Source organism: Ictalurus furcatus, chromosome 8 (genome assembly GCF_023375685.1).
Source record: "Ictalurus furcatus strain D&B chromosome 8, Billie_1.0, whole genome shotgun sequence".
Taxonomy (NCBI): domain Eukaryota; kingdom Metazoa; phylum Chordata; class Actinopteri; order Siluriformes; family Ictaluridae; genus Ictalurus; species Ictalurus furcatus.
Window position 1 is genome coordinate 6,606,609 of NC_071262.1, and position 22,821 is coordinate 6,629,429.

Consider the following 22,821-nt stretch of genomic DNA (forward strand, 5'->3'; position numbering starts at 1 on the left):
AGTCAAGGAATATTTGTGTTAATAGCTGCCATGATAACATTGAACTAAGAATCATTGTGTTTTTAATCCCATCTACAATAAAATTGAAAAAAAAAAAAAAACTAAGCTTAGTAAATGTTCCAGTAAACTTTTTGTCCAGCTCCATTTTAGTCTGGGTCAAAAGCCTTTGTTCTTCCTCAGTTTCAGTGAATAATGCTTCCCATAGTCCTCATCATTGAATGGGAATTAGAGAACTTCCCCTAATGTGATCCAGCATGAACCTTTTTAATACCAGGCCTGATGGGTGCTTTTCAGCCCACTGGCCTGCATACTGAGCAGGGAAGAATTGCCTGCTGAACCTCACAAGTGATTCATCAACACCTCCAATCTATTGGTCGCGCAGAGTGCACTGTTGGGAGATAGTGTTATAACTCCCACTGCATGGAAATAGATGGAAAGCCTTTTCGACTAATGATTCAAATGTGGCAATCTTGCACAAGGTAATACGCAACCAAACATGGAAATGCATTTTTTGCTGATGGAGGGAGAGAGTGAAAGAGAGGAATAATTCAGTCCTCTTATCTGCAGAATGCCATACAGGAAGGGTAATGTCCCAGATGGAGAGTGCTTAATTGTTTCTGATGATGAATATAATTGCATGGAGCCCTTGGATGTCTAATTGCAGAGAGAAGTACTGAGAAACTACTTACACAATCACTGCGCTTTCTTTATGACTAGAAAACCTTAAACCTCTGCACCCAAATAAAAGGCAAATCGTGGTGAGATTTGTTGGACTGTATCTGAGGCTCAATTATCCCTCTTTGTGCATGTGGGCTTCCATTTCACTGCAAACTCTTGTATTGACCAGCATATGCCAAGAATTTGAGACCCCTAAAATGACATCATCCATTATCTGGCAGGCTTTTGAGAAATCCATTAACCAAGTGGTCTCTGGCTTCATAGGCAGACACAGCAGTTGGTGCCATAATGCAGTTGGATCATCTGAAGCCACCAAATGCCACTGAATTCTAAAATAATACATTTAATATTAATCTTATGAACAAACCAGAGCTGTTTTGTAGTATCTATATGACATTCAATTAAGCTTGGTCACAATGAGCACAGCTACTGATACTCTTTAGCTTGGTTCTCTGCTGTTCTTCAGGTACAACACCACATTTCTGCATGGTTGTGTGGCATACAAGCATGGCAGCATCGGTGCACCATTGATTTAATTAGGTCTCCATTTCCTCTGGCTGACAGAAGTTGATTAGAGGCGCCAGATGTCCCATACGTAATTCTGTTGCCAGCTGCCATGCAGTCCGGCCAATCCTCTATGATTAGTACCCACTGGCAACTGGGCATGGCCAAGGTGCCAATTGGAGCCAGGGGAGAGGAATGGCAGGCTGACACCCCAAACACTGCACTGCACACCAAGGGGGCTGCTGGGACATGGGCACCAGAAGAAAAGGAAGACTCACGTGTTTTATTAAACTCTGGAGGCAAACAGTGTCACAGTGAGAAATTTCAGAACAGAAATTCCTCCATGACTGTTCTATGAAACTATAAAGCACAGTGGAGTATGACTGGTGATTCTGTGTTTGCACTGTTCTATCATCGCCAGCAGTATTTGCAAAGAATTTCAAAGTTAACTTTACTGCAAAAAAGATACATTGAAGTGAAAAAGAGGCCGAACATCTACCCTCTGCTTCAGAGGTATGAGTATTGTGTTATTTGAGTTGCAAATCCTTCCCTTCATGCCTGGCCATGTGCTTAGTGAATGGACTATGAAGAGGGGCCAAGTTTAGAGCCATAAACCCAATGAGCACACTCATTCACACACATGAATGCGTAGGCACAGACGCATGCTGAGCAGACAATGGCCACAGCTGAGCACCCTTTAAATGCCTTTATGAAATCTATTTTTCATACTTATCTCCTGGGCTTTAAAGGTTTAATTACTTTAATTGTAAGTTGCAAATTAACAAACACACAAATTAACAAAAACACACATTTCTTCCTACCAAATGCCATTATTAAGCACTTTCATGAGATCTGGATTCAGTAGTTTTTTATTTATTTATTTTTTACCTGTGTAGATGAATCTGCCTGGTGTTCCCTTACAGAACTGTTTAGACTTGTAGGACAGAGTGACTTCCACCACGCCAGGGATGTGCCTGGGGGGAGTCTGTACCCGAATGGCGTGAGGTGTGATAAGCTATGAGGAAGAAAAAGGAGAAGGAAGAATCATTGATGACAAGCATTTATAATAATTTAAAAATAACAAATGAACAAATAAATTATTGTTATCACAGAATAATTTATGAGCTACTGTTACCTGCCTATTATTCAGTTACCATCCTATTATTATCCAATAACATCAAAACATGTTGTTTTATTCCTCTTCTAACAAGCAATTTGATGACAACCAATGATTACAAATTTATATTTATTAATGAGAAACATACTGTCCATACTATTTTTTTTTAATCAATTTATATTTACATTTAATATTGTGGAATGTCCCCAAACCAAGTCAGTTCTTGTTATCATTTACATTATAGCAGCTATACACTGTTGTTCCCTCACCACCACCAAAAACAACAAAAAAAAAGCTTCTCATGCTAAACAGAAAGTAGAAAGCTCATCTGAGGAATTTCCTGTGACTGAAAACTTATATGCGCAGCTTTCTCTTGGCACAGACACTGGAGAACCTTCCATAAATACGCATCTCCTTGTATAAAGCTTATTGTCAATTGTTTCGTTTTGCAAATAAATAGAATCAATAACATATTAGAAAACATTAATAAACCTGTGATTGAGAATTTAACAGGGCAGTGGTATACAATTAGCTAAAACACTCCTTGCCAACAAGAAGTATAAAAGTAACAGTGAGGTTGTAATTAAAATGTTCATATATATATATATGTATATATATATATATATATATATATATATATATATATATATATATAAATAAAATGAATATCATAACTACATGGACACAATAAATATATCGTAATGTGCCTGCTGCAATACAAAAAAAAAATTTCCATATGCAGTCCGGTCCAAAATTCTGAGAATACAAGTGAAAATGCTTCATGTTTGGCATTCTTTTTCAATTCAACACAAAGTTTTTCATTACAAATGATATTATCAGCAACAACTTAAATGTAAAGTGGAATTTTAAAAATATTTACATGAATTTCAGAATTTCTTAGTATTTGGTATGTGCCCTTTTTGCTTTAAAGACTGTGTGCACTCGAGCTGACACAGATGTCACAAGTTTGTGTAAAAACTGATGATCTGTGTTTGCTCAAATCCGCATATCATCTGAATACGTGCTTCAGTGGAAGGGTTAAGACTTATGGAAAATCTGACCTTTTGTACAAAGAAGTTAAACATGTATAATATAACAAATTTGCTTAAATTTAAACAGTGACCTAGAAATTGTGCAACATCTTGAATATTTCAAAAAAATTGTCAAGATGTTGCACATTTCCTTTTTTGTTTTAGAATTGATTTAGACAACTTTCTATTTATTTCTAGATTTTTAATATGGTCTCAGACTTTTGGACCCTACGGTACACTAAAGCAAACAAGCCTTATGAGTTAAAGAAAGCACTGCATGTGGTTTGAGGATATAGATCATGTACAGTGATACGGGGGGGGGGGGGGGGGGTTGTAGGAGGCGAAATAATTTTCACATCATATTCTTCCAAATGATTTTTTTCCCTGTATAAACTACTCAGTGAGTGAGTCAGCAGGATAGAAGTAATGTGTCTGGGAGCATTACCAGAGTCAAAACTGATGTCTTTAGTAGATCTGACATATTGCGCTCCATCAGGTTTGCCATGAGGTTACACACATGTCAGTATGTTGTCAGTCTGATGATGGGGATGCTAAAACGCAACATAATGAGACTAAAATACTCACAATTACACTGTACTTCTTTTCATTTGATGACTTATTTTCTTGCCCTTACATGATTCGCACTTTCCCTTCATCTTTCTTGCATGACTTGCTGTATGTGTTATTCAATGTGTAACCTGATGTGAGCAGAATGTATGTAGGATTGGATAAATAGACAGTCAAATGCCTGCCAGTTACTTTTGCCTATTTATGATTAAAGGCATTAAAGACATCAATAAAAGGTAAAATGCCAATTATGTCTCAGCTGATTTGTTAGTAATTATATAATAATTATAAAAACTCAGTAAATGAAAATATGGACAATGGCCTGCATATAGTGCAGTTTAATAATTAGTATGCATAATTGAGTGTGTTGTGCCAAGAGGACTGACCTCGCTCCAGACCAGCATGGTGCCAAATATGACTTGTAACCCATCAAAGAAGTTGTCCCCAATGATGATAACGGTGGCCCCTCCTGTAGTCCAGCCCTCACTGGGACTGATGGCTTTAATGCAGGGCGTGGCTGCTTTCACAATGAGTGACAGAGAGAGAGAGACAGAGAAATAGAGAGAGAGAGAGAGAGAGAGAGAGAGAGAGAGAGACTCCACTCAGATACATACCAGTTTTTATTAAAGAAGAACATTTAAGATGCCAATTCCACTCAGACTAACTGTAGGTTAGAATTAATTTGCCTTTTTTTTTTTTTTTTTTTAAATTTCCACCAGAGTCTTAAACTTATGAAATAAAGCATAAAAAAGCATTAAACATTTAAAAATATGCTACCTGCATTCTGATGCCAGCCACTCTGCATATATTGCATGACAAACCATAAAAAGGGAAAATATCATTCATATTACCAATGTCACACACTAAATCTGAGGGATACCAAGTGCAGAGCTCTCATCACTTTCCACCAAGGGCATGACACTGGCCTCTGTTGGATAAACTATAAATGGTTTTGTTTTCAATGAAAAGTGGTATGGAGGAAAGGGTGGGAGTGTTGGGAGTGGACAGGAATGCAAGGTGAAGATGAGGAGGGTGAGACAAAGGAGAGGAGAGAGGGAAAGTGCTTCACACAAGACTGTGTGTATGAAAGGTTTTGTTTTGGGTCTGGGTATAATTAAAGGAATCTATGAGTCTGACAAAAAAATCAGTCATTCACCTTCCCATTTTTTGTCAGTGATCACATCACAATAATGACCCTGAGCCCCTTCATACCCAAAGGTGGTGAATGGTAATTTGAATTATTATATTTATTAAATATTACTTCGACCCATGCACATAGGTAGGGCCCTGTGTGGCTGCTTGTTTTATGACACTCGTGTAAATGTCATGAGATCCCAAGTCTGTACAGGAGTCGATCAAAAGGCCAGTCGCTGCGGGACACACTGGCAAAACAGCAGCAAGCCATCAAAATTCAACACCTTAATAAGCCGCAATTTCATTTCGCCATGTTGAACTTTGGCTCAGGAACGTGAGCTTGCCATCACACCAAGGGCACTTTATTTGACTAATTACTGCTATTCTAGGTTGGGGGATGGGTGAAGTAAGGAAAGATGATGGGAAGAAGGAAATAGATAGGACAACAATAGGAGAGGTCTAAATGGTGATTCTTGGAGGTGGCTGCCTGAGTCTGTGGGAGAAATGCATGTGTCAGGCTGCGTTGCTGAATTTTAGTGCTAGACTTTAGTATTAGACTGTGCCTAGAGTTGGGAATTGCATTTTACAACACTTTGCAGACACTGTGCATTTTGCTTCCTGTTGCTACGCACATGTGCAGGGTGATTGCAGCGACATGGCATAATTTAATATGGTGGCTGCACTAAACTGGGAGAGATAAAGAGGTACGATGCAGCAATCTGTGATGGTAATCTTGGCTTGGGATGACTCTTTTGCAGTGCTCTGAAATTGTGCATGGATTAACCAGATGGTGTACTGGGAATCCATCTGATAGGATTAAACTTTGCTGCCTTCCATTGCTGCCATCTGTTCCCCTGCACTGCTTACTTGTGTACAGAACGTGCACATGCACACTAACACACTTCAACACTCATGCACATGTCCTGAACAGCCACACAGAGTGTTTATTCCTCTGTGTTTGTAGCCTGAAACTGACCAGGGCAGCTTGTTCCCCCTCCACACTCAGTTTGTGTCATGGCCTTGGCTCTTAGTGTCTCACTCTGTTTTCACAACCTCCAGCTTAAAGACCTCACTGCACAGACCGCCTCTGAGATGGCAGCCTTGTTAGCCAGCAGGGAATGAGAATTATGTTTCCAAATCAATGCAGTACTGCACAAGCTGGCCTGAGCAGAGGGAGTATGAGAAATACGCTAGGAGCACACTGTTTATTATTTGACCTCTGAACCCTGAACCAAATGTTATTGGTTTAATTTAATTAGAACAAGCCTTTAAGTGGAGAGCTGACTTTTTTGCATAGCTTCCAGACAAATTCAAGAGGATAATGTGCATCTTTTTCGGAGGGGGTACATACTCTAACTGACAGAGAAACTCAATTCCTTTAACAGACAAACTCAGTCAGTATTAGCACTTAATTTGCTATATAATGCAAAAATCTAATGAAAATATAATTTATCTGCCCAAAACTAAGTAAATATGTGATTGAATTTCTTTGTTTCTGAAGATCAAATCAGATTTCAAATCATCTACATGAGTTATTACAGATTACTTGGAGAACATGTCTCTAACCAAAGAGAAGCCATGCTGCAGTGAGAAAGATGTTGCCAGATAAAGCCAGGAAATAAATGTGCAATGCTTAAGCAGCTATGCTATTAGCTATTAAGACACATGTAGAAGTCTAAAGAGAACAGACCATTGAGGAGAATTTTGGTTCTCTCTTCTTTTTTTCAAAGCTGTGCAAAAGCCACGGCCAAGGAGTAGAGTGACTGCATTGTAACTGTGTAGATTTGATTAAGAAGTGTTTCATTACAGCATATATTCAGTTCACTGTAACTTTTACTCCTATATGATGTGTGGTGGTGAATCAGGAGATACTGCTGGTGAACAGTGGCAGATCTTTCAATGAGTGCAGTCATGATTGGGAACATACATGTAATCATCTCCACAGTAGTGCCTAGAGCACACTAGCCTGTAGGAACACTGTGAGTGCTTCCTTCACATGCAGCAGTCACATTACTCTCCATCCTCCATGAATGGTTAAGTGTGTAATCTGTAGATAATAACATTTATAAACTGGGTGTTCCTGTAGCTACTTTGTGTGTGTTTTATGCATGCATGAGGCAGAAAGGAAACCAGTGCTGTTAGGCTCCTCTTGCATTTGCCTACAAGCAGTCAGCTCTTTAACAAAATATAAGGAGCTGTAAAAGAAAGAAGGGGAAGAATTGTGTTGGTGTAATGATGCCACACAGTTTCTCAGTAAGTTTAGAGACTGTCATCTCTCTCTGCTCTGCAATTCTCCTTCTTGATGTGAAGAAGCTCTATCCATTGTGACAAAGTGGCCTAGTTTTGCTGAATTCAATGATCTCAGTGTTATTAATCATCTTCATGCAAATAAAAGAGCTTGTTGGTCTAGGAAAAAAACATAAATGTAAATTCTGATGTAAATTCTCTAATGAGTTGGATGCAAACAGGGGGCTCTGAGAGATTAAACATACAGGGTTATATTCAAATTATGCACATCAGTAGTCAGACCTGAGATCTAATCACAGACTACTGTGTGTGTTGCATGTGCAGAGCGCTGAGTTTGCCTAAAACAGAGATGTGTCTAAGTAATGCATGATTCTGACTTTCAACTTAAGCCCATTTTTTCTTGTGTGATATTGGCGAAGAGCAAGATTAAGTCCAGCTCCATGTCTGATATTGATGTAACCACAATATTCCACTCTGAAATTCATGTTTTGACTGGTAAATACAGTACACTCAAAAACTATGAAATGTCATATGATGACACTATTAATTAATTAATAACATGGTCCATTTCATAGAGGACACAAAATCTAAATTTGAGACATTGTTTTTGTTAAGGACCAAATTTATTATGAATAAATTCATGAACTACACTTACACGTAAAGTGAGCTGTAAGTGTAGCAGATGAGTGCTTGGTCAGCTGATCCTTTAAACCGTGGGCTTGTTTTACTTACCGGAAAACCCATTAAAATAAACCAAAACACTGGCATTAAATTGACAACTCAAACAATATGAATTTGAACTGAGCAAATAACAGTCCACAAACTACAATGCTACTACACATGTCATGGCATAAAAATATTATGAGGTGCTTTAATGATTCACTGTTTTCAAACCAATAAATCAAAGAGCATCAAAGTACATCGAAGTGAAATGATCTATCATGCAAGGTGTCTTGGCAGGTAACTGATCAACAACTGATGTCTGACCATATGAACTACCTGGGGGTGACAGACCTTCTACTACCATGTTAGCCTAGTAATGATTAGTAAAGATTATGAAAATAATCTTTTCTAGGTTACATTCTGCATGAAGTGGTCCATATTAAATGGTTTGGATCACAGATTTAAGACCACTAGTGTAATCTGATGTCATTCTGCATGAAACAAAAGTCAAAACCTGAATATACAATAAGGCTCAGTATCATCACAGACACAAATGCTGAAGCAAGACTATGCAAATCATGAGCTTGCCATTAATGGTTTATATAGATGAATCTTTGGTCACAGCCTTAAAATGTGGGGAACTTGATTACCAGATATCATGATATTTCATATTATTGTGGGGACGCAACAACATGAAGACACAGCTATACTGACCATGTTCCAAGTATGAAGGGGTGCCCTCTGATGGGTCCAGTCGGCGAGCCCTGCGCCCATGTTTAGAGTTGTTGTGTACAAACATGTTATCAGACACAGCCAGAACATGACCATCCACGCTGACCGTCGTAGAGACCACCACCTACAGGAGGACCAGACATATTTATGCCTTCTAATTTCCAGTACAAATCTCCATTTAGCACCTTTACCCCACATATTCATAGGACAATGAAAACTGTTAAGACTATTCATGGCTTCTTGGAAGCAGAGATCCTTTTATTTAAATCTTAGCACAGCAGCTTCCAGAGGTTTATTCTCAAGAGACATGATGCTTGATAAGGCCTGCTAAGCTCAGTTTAGCCAAGCACTGACCTTCACTGTTCCTTTTCTCATGGTTACTTTCTTATTTTGCATATCCTCTCTTTCCATACTCAGGTATTTGCACCACACTCTACTTTCTATAGTAAATAATAAATATACTATACAGTACAACATACAAGCTCATTTATCTCCTTTCAATCAGACTAAATTCAGTTTCCAAAATTATGTGGAAATATAGTGATTGCTGCATTACTTCAATTACAGTTTGTAGAAATACAAGTCAGTACAAATACTCATTAAAATTGACCACAAAGTAATTCTGTATGGCAGTAGCACCACAAATAAAATGAATAATTAGAGTCAAGGATCGGCATGATCCTTAGCATGTGCAGGCTGAAGAGTCTAGTTAAGCTGCCAATAACACATTATCCAAACAATTTGATTTAATGGAAGGTTCAAGGCAGAAAAATATAATATTACATAAAGAACACAACAAGGCAAAAGGACTTCAAACTGTTTGCCAAAAAAAAAAAAAAAAAAAAAAAAAGAATTGTCAGGACCCCACAAGAGGTAAAAATCTTGTATAAAATAAACATATTGAAACCATGATTAAAATTTTCAACCAGGACAAACTACTCACCTTTGGCCACAAACCATTCTTTTTTATTTTTCATTTTTTTAATAATAGTATTTTCTCTCAAACAATATCTATCAAAGATTATTGCCACTCACAAATCCAAATTAAATCTAATCTTTGAAAACAATTCAGATACTGTTTAAGTGTACTGTTCCCTTTCAAAGGGAACTCCACGTTGCGTTTAGCATAATACTATGGGAGCGCCCCTCACGCGCAACCGGCATCTGAAGCTTGTGTAAAAATCATGCCTATTTATAAGCCTGCCATGATTAGGTGACGTGGCAATTAAACGCGTCACGTGAAATATATATATGGCACCTGTGAACCGCGCCGTCAGCCTTATTATCTTCAGCGAGACTGCATGTCAGTTGTTTGTGTAAAGAAACAAAAAACGCTTAATTTCCTTTCTATCTTTTCTCAAAATCATTGAACTTTTCTATCCCTTTAAAAAAAGGAGAAGAAAAAAAGGAGTCCTCGAGAGGTCTGCGCATAGTAACGCCTACATTAGGCAGCTCCGCTCGCGACTCGCTCTCTTCTTGGAAGCCGAAGCGAGTTGGGTTTCAGAGTCTCGTGGATCTGGGCCAGCCGCTGCCGAGTCAGCTAGCTACCTCAGGTTCGGGGGATCTCGTATGGATCCGGAAGAGGAGCCGGAGATGAACGCTTCTCTATCTCTTGCTCTGTCTTCCGGGTCCGGCTCACCTCTGGATTTTGGAGCTTGCGTCGCTACTACTCCTTCCGCTATGGAAAGCCAAAAAATAAAAACCCCACACACAAAAATAATAGTAATAATTCCTCTCTGACTCCGAGGAGCCAGAAGGATGTGTTAAAAACTGAGAGCAGCATATAAAGAGTTGCTTGAAGTGATTACCAAGGCTGGATGAGCTTTTTTCTCCCCAGTGAAAGTAAATCCCTCACACTGCATAAAACTCCCCCTTTTTTCCAGAAGTGCATGACAAAATATCAGGCTTCTGGGGGAAAACCATGCATAAGCCGTATTTATAACCCCACGATGTTGAATTATTCGGCCATTGCGGGGAATGAATGGCATGGCTATTTAGCTATGCTGAAGGTGGAGGAGATGCTTGCAGGGTACCTCTCTCCATCGACAGCAGGTAATTTAGGGGGGCCGGCTATGCCATCCAAGTCACCATGTAAGGCCACCGTGGCATTGGTGGGCAAGGCCTATGCAGTAGTAGCCTTGCTTGTGGGTCACTGCAGACAATGACAGTGTTGCAGGCCTACCAAGCAGACCTGCTGAGTGAGCTCGACATATGGCGGCATTCAGCCAGTTGTGTCGAGTTCACCCAGGCATCCACGAGTGGAGCCTGGGCCAGCGCTAGTGCGAGGGAGACACAGAAGTCGAGTATGGCAGCCCACCAACCCTCACAGACAGCCAGGGGAACCAGGCGGCCACAGTTGTGGCCTGCTACTAGGCCTGATCTGAGAATGGTAATAAAGGCCAAGCAGACAAAGAGTAGCGGTCCTGAGGGGCCATGGAGGGACATATCAGGGGACATGAGGTTGTTAGGGCAGTTAGTCCCCAGTGCTACTGTAGGGCCTCCCCTAGCCAAGGCTGTCCCAAGTTTTCAATGTTCTCTGGTCAGCGAGCTGTCACAGGGCAACGAAAATCTGATGCTTTCCCTCCAATAGAATGTGGAATAGTTAACATCACTAAAAGACCGTCTGGCAGTGTGGAAACTACTGCCAAATGTGTCTCCATGGGTTCTGTCTACCGTAGAAAAGGGTTACTGGGTCCAGTTTAGAGCTCGACCACCCCGGTTCAGAGGTGTGCTCACCACAGTTGTCAGCACAGACCAGAGCCCGTCATTAGTGCAGGAAGTAAGATCCCTCTTGGAAAAAGGGGCCATAGAACATGTACCCCGTTCCCTGAGGGAGGGAGGTTTTTACAGCCATTATTTCCTGGTCCGCAAAAAATAGAGGAGTATGCGGCCAATTTTAGATCTGCGTCATCTGAACTGTACTCTTCAGACATACAGGTTCAAGATGCTGATGCCCAAACTTATCATTCCACAGATTCAATTTGAGGACTGGTTTGTGACGATAGATCTAAATGGTGCATATTTCCACATAGAAATATCACTAGCTTTATCCCCTCGCACCTTCACAAAGTGTATGGATGTCATTCTGGCTCCATTGTGACTCCAGAGCATCCATGTACTAAACTACCTGGATGACTAAGTGGCAGTTCAACATAGAGATATTGTTCTCACTCACATGAAGAGCTTGGGGCTCAGGTTGAACCTCAGAAAAGTATGCGTTCTCCAGTGTAGTGGACAACTTTTCTAGAGGTTAAAAGGATTCTACTACGATGAGGGCGTTTCTATCCCCAACATGCATAGGGTCAATCCTATCAACATTGAGCAAGATAAAGCTGGATCTTGGCATCCCCTCCAGTCTCTATGGGAGACTATTGGAGCTTTTGGGCAGCCAACATCATACCATTGGGCCTATTGCACAGGAGACCATTTCAGTGGTGGCTGACAAGTTGGGGGTTTCGTCCAAGGATGAAACCTCTGAGAGTAATCAGCATCACGCTGCGATGCCTACGTGTTCTGAGAATTTGAGTGTCCCCAGTTTCTAGCCTTGGGTTACACTCTAGGGGTGTCTCCTTAGTGCAAGAAGGTAATGACAGACACCTCCCCCATGGGCTGAAGTGTGGTCTTCAGCTGTCAGCTCATGGTCTCTGTAGTGGCCCTCCAGGGAGGATTATGTCCGTGCCCCCTGTTCAGGCAGGCGCAACTAATTCATCTCGGCAGAGGGAAAGTTTAGTCAGTGAGTGCAATGTACATTCTGGGCAACTGGAATGTGGGGGCAGACATCCTGTTGAGGCAGGGGCTGACTCCCAGGGATTGGTGGCTCCATCCACAAGTGGTGGAGTCCATATGGCGAAGGTTTGGAGAAGCGGGATTGCATGTGTTCGCCTCAGAGGACATAACACACTGCCTGCTGTGGTTCGCCGTCAATCCTCCTGCACAATTAGGGCTGGATGCCATGGTGCACATGTGGCTGAGGTCACATCTGTACACTTTTCCCCCGATTGCTCTGCTCCCACAAGTTCTAGCGAGAGTTCTCCAAGACAGTCTATGTCTGCTGCTAGTACCACCTTATTGGCCAGCTCGAATATAGTTCTCAGAGATAATATCCCTGCTAGATGGCACTCCTTGGGTGATTCCTATCTGCAGGGTCCCAACTGTAGACCCAGTGAACTGCGCAATAGCTGCAGTCCTGGAGTTCTTACAAGAATGTTTCTCAGCGGGGTGGGCTCCTTCTACAATTAGGGCTAACGTGCGAGGGGCACTCCCATAGTGTTATGCTAAACGCAACGTCTCGTTCCTTTCTCAGGGAACAGGGTTACATGCGTAACCCAGACATTTTATGCTTAAACTATCACTCTCTCTCTCTCTCTCTCTCTCTCTCTCTCTCTCTCTCTCTATATATATATATATATATATATATATATATATATATATTTTATTTTCATAACATTTTTCTCACTTTCATGAAGGATGCAAAAAATCCTGGATAACCAAGCACATTCTGTGCCAAATGCTGTGTTTGGGGCACTTTGGTCTGTTTGGTTGTTTTTTTGCAGGTGGGTGGAGCGTAACAGAACCTTCATTACAACTTGCGGTACAGCACAGAATGGGATTTTTGCCAGTGATCAAACATTAATATATAAAATTCTTAAATGCCTATGTGTGCACAGTCAAAGGCTTTCGTGTCAGTTGTTACCTGAAAGCGTCGCATATCTCTTGGGTTCCCTGCATTCTTTAGACAGTTCTGGTTGCACTTCAGGAAGAACTTTAGGAAAAATCTGAAAAAACACAGAATAACAAATAAATAAAATATATTATACCATGGTTGGTGCAACACCACTGCACTGGCAAACATCAGCTTCTAAACTAGTCTGCATGAGACTCGTTGAAGGTGTATCAGCTGGGAGAGAAGAAGAAACAAGTTGCTTATGCTTAACCAAATTATCAGTAGCGAACTGCCGAACTGCATGAAAGAGTTCTTTCTTTAAGCCATTATTCAGCCTTAAAAACATACAACATTGGAGATTAGTCAGAACCATTAGTTTAATTCATTTCACTTTCACTTTTCACACTATTAAAATGACTTATGGTATTTTTGTGCTGAAGTTTGTTAATTTAAAAATGAATGCTGTAAATGGTGTTAGTTAAGGGATTCTTAATGTAAAGCATTGCCAAAGACCTCTATATGATCCACTATCATATCCATCATAGTGATGTGGTAAGTACTGTACTTTGATCCATGTGTGTGACAATGTGTGTGTGTATGTCCACAAAGATAACTAAGCACAGTGCTGTTTAGGTAAACAGATTCTTCCCTGAGGGCTGGCTGTACTGAGGGCCTGCAGCCTTCTCTGATATCATTTACTGTAAGGGCTCTAAGCCCTGCAGTGTTCATGTCTGATTCTCCACTACTGCCGCCTGTCTGAGCTCTCCATGATCTCTCTATCCATCTTTCACCCTCGCTCTCAGCTGCCCCTGTGTGTCAATAGCACAGAGAGTGTGACCTATTCCTTCTAACACTCAGCTTAACCCCAGCACTCATATCACACATTTTCTCAGTCCTACTAAATCCCCTGCAAAAACCAGGGTGTGCTGGCTATAGTTTCCCTATACCTTTGTGTCTCACACATACACTGTTTACACACACACACACACACACACACTAAAGGGCTATAACCTACTCTTCAGAAATATGAAGTGCAATGTATATATACCAATGATCCCTGCAGCACTGGAGAGCTTATTGTCCAAAGCATCCCTTTCATAGGGTGCTTTGGACAGGGATCTTATGCTTTTAGAAGCAATTGGATTGATTAAGCGCACTTCAATTGGTGGAGGCTAAGGTTCAATGTTCTGATAACAGGAGAGAGCTGGAGAACACAAGGTGACTCCTACACATGCTCCTCTACCTGACATATTCATGTATAGGGTGCAGTAGATATATTATGCAGTACATACTAGTACTGCATAGCTATGAGAATGAGAAGGGCAATGGCTGGCTATACGAACACAAAGAAAGAGAAGGAAGAATAAGGAGGAAAAAGACAAGCAAGAAAGCAGAAGGGCATAAGCCTGTAGTCACAGGGGTTAATATAATACTCAACCCTTGAGCACTAACTCATGGTCACATCCATATGTACTGAGATGTTGAACTCCAACTCTAACTGCTCTTTATGCCCCACCAATTCTCAAGCATACAGTTTGCCTAAGCAATTTTGCACCTTAGACACTTTTTGAGTCAACACAGAACTAAGAATGAAATTCTTATTTATAAGATAAAAAGGTGGGGGAGGGGAGAGGCACACGGTGGCTTAGTGGTTAACACGTTGCCTCGTGCCTCTAAGGTTGGGGCTTAGAATCCACCGTGTGTGAGCAGAGTTTGTCATATGGTTTCCTCCTCCCTAGTCCAATAACATGTGCTGTAGGCTGATTCGCATTTCCAAATTGCCCGTAGTGTGCGAATTGGTATGTGAATGTGTGTGCAACTGTGCCCTACGGCACTCTGGCACCAGGTGTCCCCCGCCTTGTGTCCTGAGTTCCCTGGGATAGACTCCAGGCTCCCCCATGACCCTGTGTAGGATAAGTGGTATGGAACATAGATCGATAGATCAGAATTTCAGCTTTCATTTCATGATATTTACATATATTGTAGATGTGTTAAATAACATAGAACATGGCGCATTTGGTGGCAGACCACGCAATTTTTAGGTGAGCAAATGTATTGGAACAGATAGTCATAAAGTAAATATTAATATTACTGTCCCCTTTCAAAGGGAACGCCACGTCGCACATAAGTTTAGCATAACACTATGGGGAGTGCCCTCACGCACGACCGGCATCTGAAGCATGTGTAAAATCATGCCTATTTATAGGCCTGCCGTGAGTAGGTGATGTGGCAATTAAGCAGATCACGTGAATTATATACATGGCACCTGTGAACCGCTGTCACAAATCGGAGTTGAGCCAGAAGCAGGTGCAGATAAAGACATTTATTTAACCAAACGTACTATGAAACAAATACACTAAGACAACTTGGAAAACCACTACGGCAATAAACAAAACACAGAGACATGAACAACGGGAGTCTAAGACAACGAAAGACAAACAAACCGTGCAGACACGGACTATATATACACAGGAGTGCTCATTAACCAAAACGTGAATCAGGTGCAGGTGGTCATGTGACAACTAGTGCAGTGCAGTGGCTGATGGGAAATGGAGTCCAGAGTTTCTTGATACGTGACAGAACCCCCCCCCCAAGGGCGCTACTCCCGGAGTGCCCAAAATTATACGTCCTCCCTCTGGTGGTCCTGGTCCCCTGGGATAAATGTCCCCAGCAAAACCAGGAGGCCGGGCAGCTTCCACAATGGCATAGGGAGGCTGAGATATTTCCTCAGCTGAACATGAAAGCGGGGCGATGTCCTCGGCAGAGTATGAAAGCGGGGCAACGTCCTCCACGGGACAGGAGAGGGGAGCGATGTTCTCCATGAGACTCAAGGGGGGAGCAATGTTCTCCGTGAGACTCAAGGGGGGAGCGATGTTCTCTGTTCTCCGCGAGGCCAGGGAGAGGAGCGAGGTTCTCCGCGAGGCCAGGGAGAGGAGCGACGTCTTTAGCGGAACATGGAGGCAGAGCGACGACCTCAGCGGAGCAGGATGGCAGAGCGACGATCTCAGAGGAACATGGAAACAGAGCACTGTACTCGGCGGAGCAGGGAAGCAGGGCGACGTCCTCGTCGGCGCCTGAAAGCGGAGCAACGTCCCCAGCTGAACTGGAAGGCAGAGCGAAGTCCCCTGTAAGGCCAGGGAGAGGAGCATGGGTTTCCGTGCGGCCAGGGAGAGGAGCGTGGGTCTCCTCGAAGCAGAAGAGGGGAACGCTATCTGCCATGGAGCAGGGAGGCTGAGCGACGTCCACAGCTGAACAGGGAGGCTGAGCGACGTCCACAGCTGAACAGGGAGGCTGAGCGACGTCCACAGCTGAACAGGGAGGCTGAGCGACGTCCACAGCTGAACAGGGAGGCTGAGCGACGTCCACAGCTGTGCAGGGCAGCGGGACAGCCTCCTCGGCTGTGCAGGGCAGCGGGACAGCCTCCTCGGCTGTGCAGGGCAGCGGGACAGCCTCCTCAGCCTGTCCCTCTGAGGTCGCCATGTTGACCTCAGGTGAGAGCTCCACAGCTGAGACCTCCCCGTAGGCCTCAGGCTGGAGCCCTGCTGTCCTCATTGCCCCCCCCAAAAAAATTTCTGGGCCAGCCTTCACCTCTGGACTGCGCAGCAAGGTGTGCCTCCCCTGCAGTGGAAAGCCCCAGATGCTCAGGTTACTCTGCTGGCTGTGTTGCAAGGCAGACTGTAGCGTGAGCGGAGCTTGGCGATGCGTGTCGGCGGACTGTGGCGTGAGCGGAGCTTGGCGGTGCGTGTCGGTGGACTGTGGCGTGAGCGGAGCTTGGCTGTGTGTGTCCGCGGACTGTGGCGTGAGCGGAGCTTGGCGGTGCGTGTCGGAGGACTGTGGCGTGAGCGGAGCTTTGCGGTGCGTGTCGGCGGACTGTGGCGTGAGCGGAGCTTGGCGGTGCGTGTCGGCGGACTGTGGCGTGAGCGGAGCTTGGCTGGGCATGAGCGGCATTTGGTCATTTGGGTCAGTAGGCCTGAACGTGAACTCAGGGACGCGAGACTTGATTTGGACCTCAGGGACGCGAGGCTTGGCTGGGACCTTAGGGACTTGAGACTTGACTGGGACTCGGACATCAAAGCCTGGTGCTAGTGCCTCCCCGCTGACCCTTTGCTGGAGCTCGGCAGGTGAGCCCACCTCGTGGGGCTCAGGTTCAAGCTCTGAGGTCACCCTGTCGGTCCCGGGCTGGGTCTCTGTACTGAACACAAACTCCCCCTTGTACCTGGACTCCTCCTCCTGTTGGCGTGGCATGGCGTAGTCCTGCATGAACATAGGCGGTAAGTTGAAGCCCAGGTAATTCCTGGCGTCCTGCTGCTTTCGTAGCGCAGCTTGGTAATTGTCCGACTGTTGGTGCAACGTGGCAAAGTACTCCACTAACATTGGTGGCATCCTGACGCCCCAGTTATCCACCTTGGCGATCTGCTGCTTCTGATTGTAGGTCTTTCGTTCTGTCACAAATCGGAGTTGAGCCAGAAGCAGGTGCAGATAAAGACATTTATTTAACCAAACGTACTATGAAACAAATACAAAGACAACTTGGAAAACCACTACGGCAATAAACAAAACACAGAGACATGAACAACGGGAGTCTAAGACAACGAAAGACAAACAAACCGTGCAGACACGGACTATATATACACAGGAGTGCTCATTAACCAAAACATGAATCAGGTGCAGGTGGTCATGTGACAACTAGTGCAGTGCAGTGGCTGATGGGAAATGGAGTCCAGAGTTTCTTGATACGTGACAACCGCGCTGTCAGCCTTATTATCTTCAGCGAGACTGCATGTCGGTTGTTTGTGTAAAGAAAAAAAAAGACGCTTCATTTCCTCTCTATCTTTCCTCAAAATCTCTGGAGTTTTCTATCCCTTTAAAAAAAGAGAAGAAGAAGAAAAAAAGAATGAGCGAGAGAGAAAAGTAGGAGTGAGAGAATTCAGGAAGTGTGTTACGCCTTGCCCCCATTTCATCATGGGGAGGAGTGCACACTTTCTGTGTGAAGTGTCTAGGTTTGGAGCACGTGATGGCAGCCCTCGTCTTGGAAGCCGAAGCGAGTTGGGTTTCAGAGCCTCGCGGATCTGGGCTGGCCGCTGCTGAGGCAACTAGCCATCTCAGGTCCGGGGGATCTCTAATGGATCCGGAAGAGGATCTGTTGCTCTGTCTTCCGGGTCCGGCTCTCCGCTAGATTTTGGAGCTCACGTCACGACTCCTCCTTCCGCTATGGAAAGCCAAAAAAAAAAAAAACACACACGCACAAAAATAATAGTAATAATGCGAGGGAGACACAGAAGTCGAGTTTGGCAACCCACCAACCCTCACAGACAGCCAGGGGAACCAGGCGGCCACAGTCGTGGCCTGCTGCTAGGCCTGATCTGAGAACGTTAATAAAGGCCAAGCAGACAAAGAGTAGCGGTCCTGAGGGGCCATGGAGGGACATATCAGGGGACATGAGGTTGTTAGGGTAGTTAGCCCCCAGTGCTACTGTAGGGCCTCCCCTAGCCAAGGCTGTCCCAAGTTTTCAGTGTTCTCTGGTCAGCGAGCTATCACAGGGCAATGAAAATCTGATACTTTCCCTCTAATAGAATGTGGAATAGTTAACGTCACTAAAAGACCGCCTGGCAGTTTGGAAACTACTGCCAAATGTGTCTCCAAGGGTTCTGTCTACCGTAGAAAAGGGTTACCGGGTCCAGTTTAGAGCTCAACCCCCGTGTTCAGAGGTGTGCTCACCACAGTTGTCAGCACAGAGCAGAGCCCAATGTTAGCACAGGAAGTAAGATTCCTCTTGGAAAAAGGGGCCATAGAACATGTACCCAGTTCCCTGAGGGAGGGAGGTTTTTACAACCATTATTTCCTGGTCTGCAAAAAAGTAGAGGAGTATGCGGCCAATTTTAGATCTGCGTCATCTGAACTGTACTCGTCGGACATACAGGTTCAAGATGCTGATGCCCAAACTTATCATTCCACAGATTTAGTTTGAGGACTGGTTTGTGATGATAGATCTAAAAGGTGCATATTTCCACACAGAAATACTGCCCAGTCACAGGAAGTTCCTGAGGTTTGCGTTTGGAGGCAACGCATACCAAGATCAGGTTCTTCCCTTTGGGCTCACTTTATCCCCTCGCACCTTCACAAAGTGCATGGATGTCATTCTGGCTCCATTGTGACTCCAGGGCATCTGTGTACTAAACTACCTGGACAACTGGTTAATTCTATCTACTATGATGAGGATGTTTCTATCCCCAACATGCATAGGGTCAATCCTATCAACATTGAGCAAGATAAAGCTGGATCTTGGCATCCCCTCCAGTCTCTATGGGAGACTATTGGAGCTTATGGCAGCAGCAGCCAATGTCATACCATTGGGCCTATTGCACAGGAGACCATTTCAGTGGTGGCTGAGAAGTTGGGGGTTTCGTCCAAGGTGATGCCTACGTGCTCTGAGAATTTGAAGTGTCCCCAGTTTCTAGCCTTGGGTCACACTCTAGGCAGGTGCTGAGGCCCAGGGATTGGAGGCTCCATCCACCAGTGGTGAAGTCCATATGGCAGAGGTTTGGCCAAGCGGAAATGCATGTGTTCGCCTCCGAGGAGACAACACACTGCCACTGTGGTTTGCCCTCACTCATCCCGCACAATTAGGGCTGGACGCCATGGTGAATATATGGCTGAGGTCACATCTGTACGCTTTCCCCTGATCGCTCTGCATCCACAAGTTCCCAACTGCAGGGACCTACTATCCAGTTCCCAACTGCAGGGATCTACTATCTCAAGCCGCAGGGCTGATTTATCACCCTCGGCCAGAACTATGGAAACTGTGGGTCTGGCACCTGAGGGGCACCAGCTCAGAGATTCTGGTCTCACAACTGAGGTTGTAGAGACCATATTGAACCCTAGAGCACCATCCACGAAGATATTGTATGTGCTCAAGTGGCAGCTTGAGCACTTGAGGTGTTAGGAATGCCAGCTAGACCAAGTGAACTGTGCAATAGCTACAGTCCTGGAGTTCTTACAAGGACGTTTCTCAGCGGGGTGGGCTCCTTCTACAATCAGGGTTTACGTGGCCGCCATTTCGGCCAGCCACGCCCCTGTTGATGGAGCCTCTGTGGGGCAACATCCTCTAACTTCAAGGTTTATGTGTGGTGTCAGGCGGCTGAGGCCCATCTGCAGTCCGCACATACCTTCCTGCAACCTTTCTGTGGTCCTGTAAGGTCTGTCAGGTGCCCCATTTGAGCCCTTAGAGTCAGCCTCTGAGAAGCTTCTGACACTAAAGGTAGCTCTTCTGCTGGCCCTGACATCTCTCAAGCGAGTAGTAGATCTACAAGCTCTCTCAGTTGCCTCTTCCTGCCTTGCGTTTACCCCTGGATTAGCCAAGGCCTTCCTGTATCCTAGGCTGGATTATATTCCTAAAGTGCCTACATCTGCTGCCCAGCCTATGGTGTTGCAGGCTTTTTGCCTTCCTCTGTTCCTCACACCAGAACAAGAGAGTTGGGGCAGCTGCTGATCTGCTTTGGCACCGAAAGTAGAGGTGATGCTGTATCAAAGCAGTGCATCTCTAATTGGATAGTGGAAGCAATCTATATCGCTTATGAGACGCACGGTCTCGCTACGCCTCTAGGCATAAGGGCTCATTCCACCTGGGGGGCGCGGGGGGTGGTCGTGTAGCATAAATTTTTGCCTATTACCCAAAGACAATTAATATTTAACATAAAAACAGATACTCACATATATTAACCAGATGAAGGTAGAAAGTAAGACACTGAGAGCCAGTGAGTGAGAAGAAGCAAGGGTCCAAGTTTATTTGTTCCATGAGATCCACACAGTTGAGAGGTCCCAAGGGTGATCTAAAAAACCCAGAGCTGAAGCTCTCCTATTTATACGGTTTTCATAGGGTCAGGATGACCGAGACACCAATATGTTTAGAGTTAGCTGTCCCAGAACACCATTACGTACTTTAATCAGCATTTTTGAGCGACACTGATCTCACAGAGTTCGCTGTTCCCAGAGCCCTTTATCTGGTTACAGAACTTTTGTGACTCATATCTGTAATTCCAATCTGGCTTTCTGATTCTTACTGCTGATGAGTGGTTTGCATCTTGTGGTATGGCCTTTGTATTTCTGCTCTTAAAGTCTTCTTCAAATGGTGGATTGTGATACTTTCACCCCTGCCCTGTGAAGGTTGTTGGTGATGTAACTGACTGTTGTTTTGGGGTTTTTCTTCAAAGCTCTCACAATGTTTCTGTCAACAACTGCTGTTGTTTTCCTTGGCTGACCTGTTCCATGTCTGGTTGTTAATACACCAGGGGATTATTTCTTTTTCAGGCCATTACAATTTGTTGTATTGGCTATACCAAATGCTCATGCAATGGCTTTGATCAAATTTCCCTCTTTTCCCTTTTTCTTTTTCCTTATCAGCTTCAAAATTTCTTGCTTTTCTCCCATAGACAGTTCTGTGGACTTCATGTTGGTTTATTATTTTAACAATAAATGCAGTTTTCACAGTTGAAACCCAGGGCTCAGTTCAAGAGTAGACATTGAGAGCTTTTATTATCTGTTTAAACAATCAATTTAACAGGGCACACCAGGGCAACAAGAAACAATTGTCAATCAGATCTTCCAATATTTTTGACCACTTGAAAAATGGGTGGGTTCAAACAAAAGTTGCTTAAGTTGATCTAGATGTAGATATGAGGAAATTAAAGCTGAAATTTTGATAAGTCGTGTCATATTCATCTTTTGATTTCAAACCCAAATGTCTTCAGAGTGTAGCGGAAACAAAAAAAAATTGGCCTTGCTGTTCCAATATTTTCGGAGCAGACTATATATAGGCACAAAAAACACTTATTTGACCCATATATAAAATAAATCTCTGAGCCTTTTAATCAGATCTGAGTTGTTCTTAAAGGCACATAACCAAACAATCATTTTAATTTCAAACCCTCCTTTACCCTTAGTTACGTCTGTGTAGCCGCTTAAAGAGCAACCGTCATTCTATAAATTGCTTGCTCTAGCTGTGTGGTCTGTTAAGAATGAATGTTTGCAGAGCAGATAGAAAGCATGTGCTAATCTAATGTCAGCACTAAATGCAGCAGTGTGGCATTGGAGCATGTGGCATGTGTGAGTATGGTGTTATCCACACCCTCAGTAAATGAGACCAAGTTGACGGCACCGGCCATCAATTATTCAGAGGCTGAGATGGCAATTATGGCACTGAGCACAACCAGCATGAATATTTTATGAAGGTTAACACAGAGTGAGGGGGATACAGAGAGAGAGAGAGAGAGAGAGAGAGAGAGAGAGAGAGAGAGATTTGGTCCTAAGAGACTCAGTGTTACCAATTCTCACCATGGAGCGCACTCAACTTGCTACTCTTCTATAGCTAGATATCCTTCTTCATGTCCGTGATCTCAGTCTGCCCTTCACTCCTCACCTTGCACCACTCAGTCTTTATCTTCAGTGGTTGTATTGGATCGCCTGAGAGTGATCTGCATGAAACATCT

At 43.7% G+C, this 22,821-nt stretch overlaps 1 protein-coding gene across 2 annotated transcripts in view; it reads right to left on the minus strand.

Moving 5' to 3' along the window:
* The window catches only part of ebf1a (EBF transcription factor 1a), a 139,353-nt gene that overhangs the window by 31,909 nt on the left and 84,623 nt on the right, over positions 1 to 22,821 (minus strand). For both annotated transcript variants that reach the window (XM_053630436.1, XM_053630435.1), the window contains exons 7-10: positions 13,367 to 13,448; positions 8,656 to 8,797; positions 4,284 to 4,414; positions 2,071 to 2,197 (exon numbers count right to left, since the gene is read on the minus strand). In XM_053630436.1, coding sequence (XP_053486411.1) covers positions 2,071 to 2,197; positions 4,284 to 4,414; positions 8,656 to 8,797; positions 13,367 to 13,448 — 482 coding nt within the window. The remainder of the gene's footprint in view (positions 1 to 2,070; positions 2,198 to 4,283; positions 4,415 to 8,655; positions 8,798 to 13,366; positions 13,449 to 22,821) is intronic.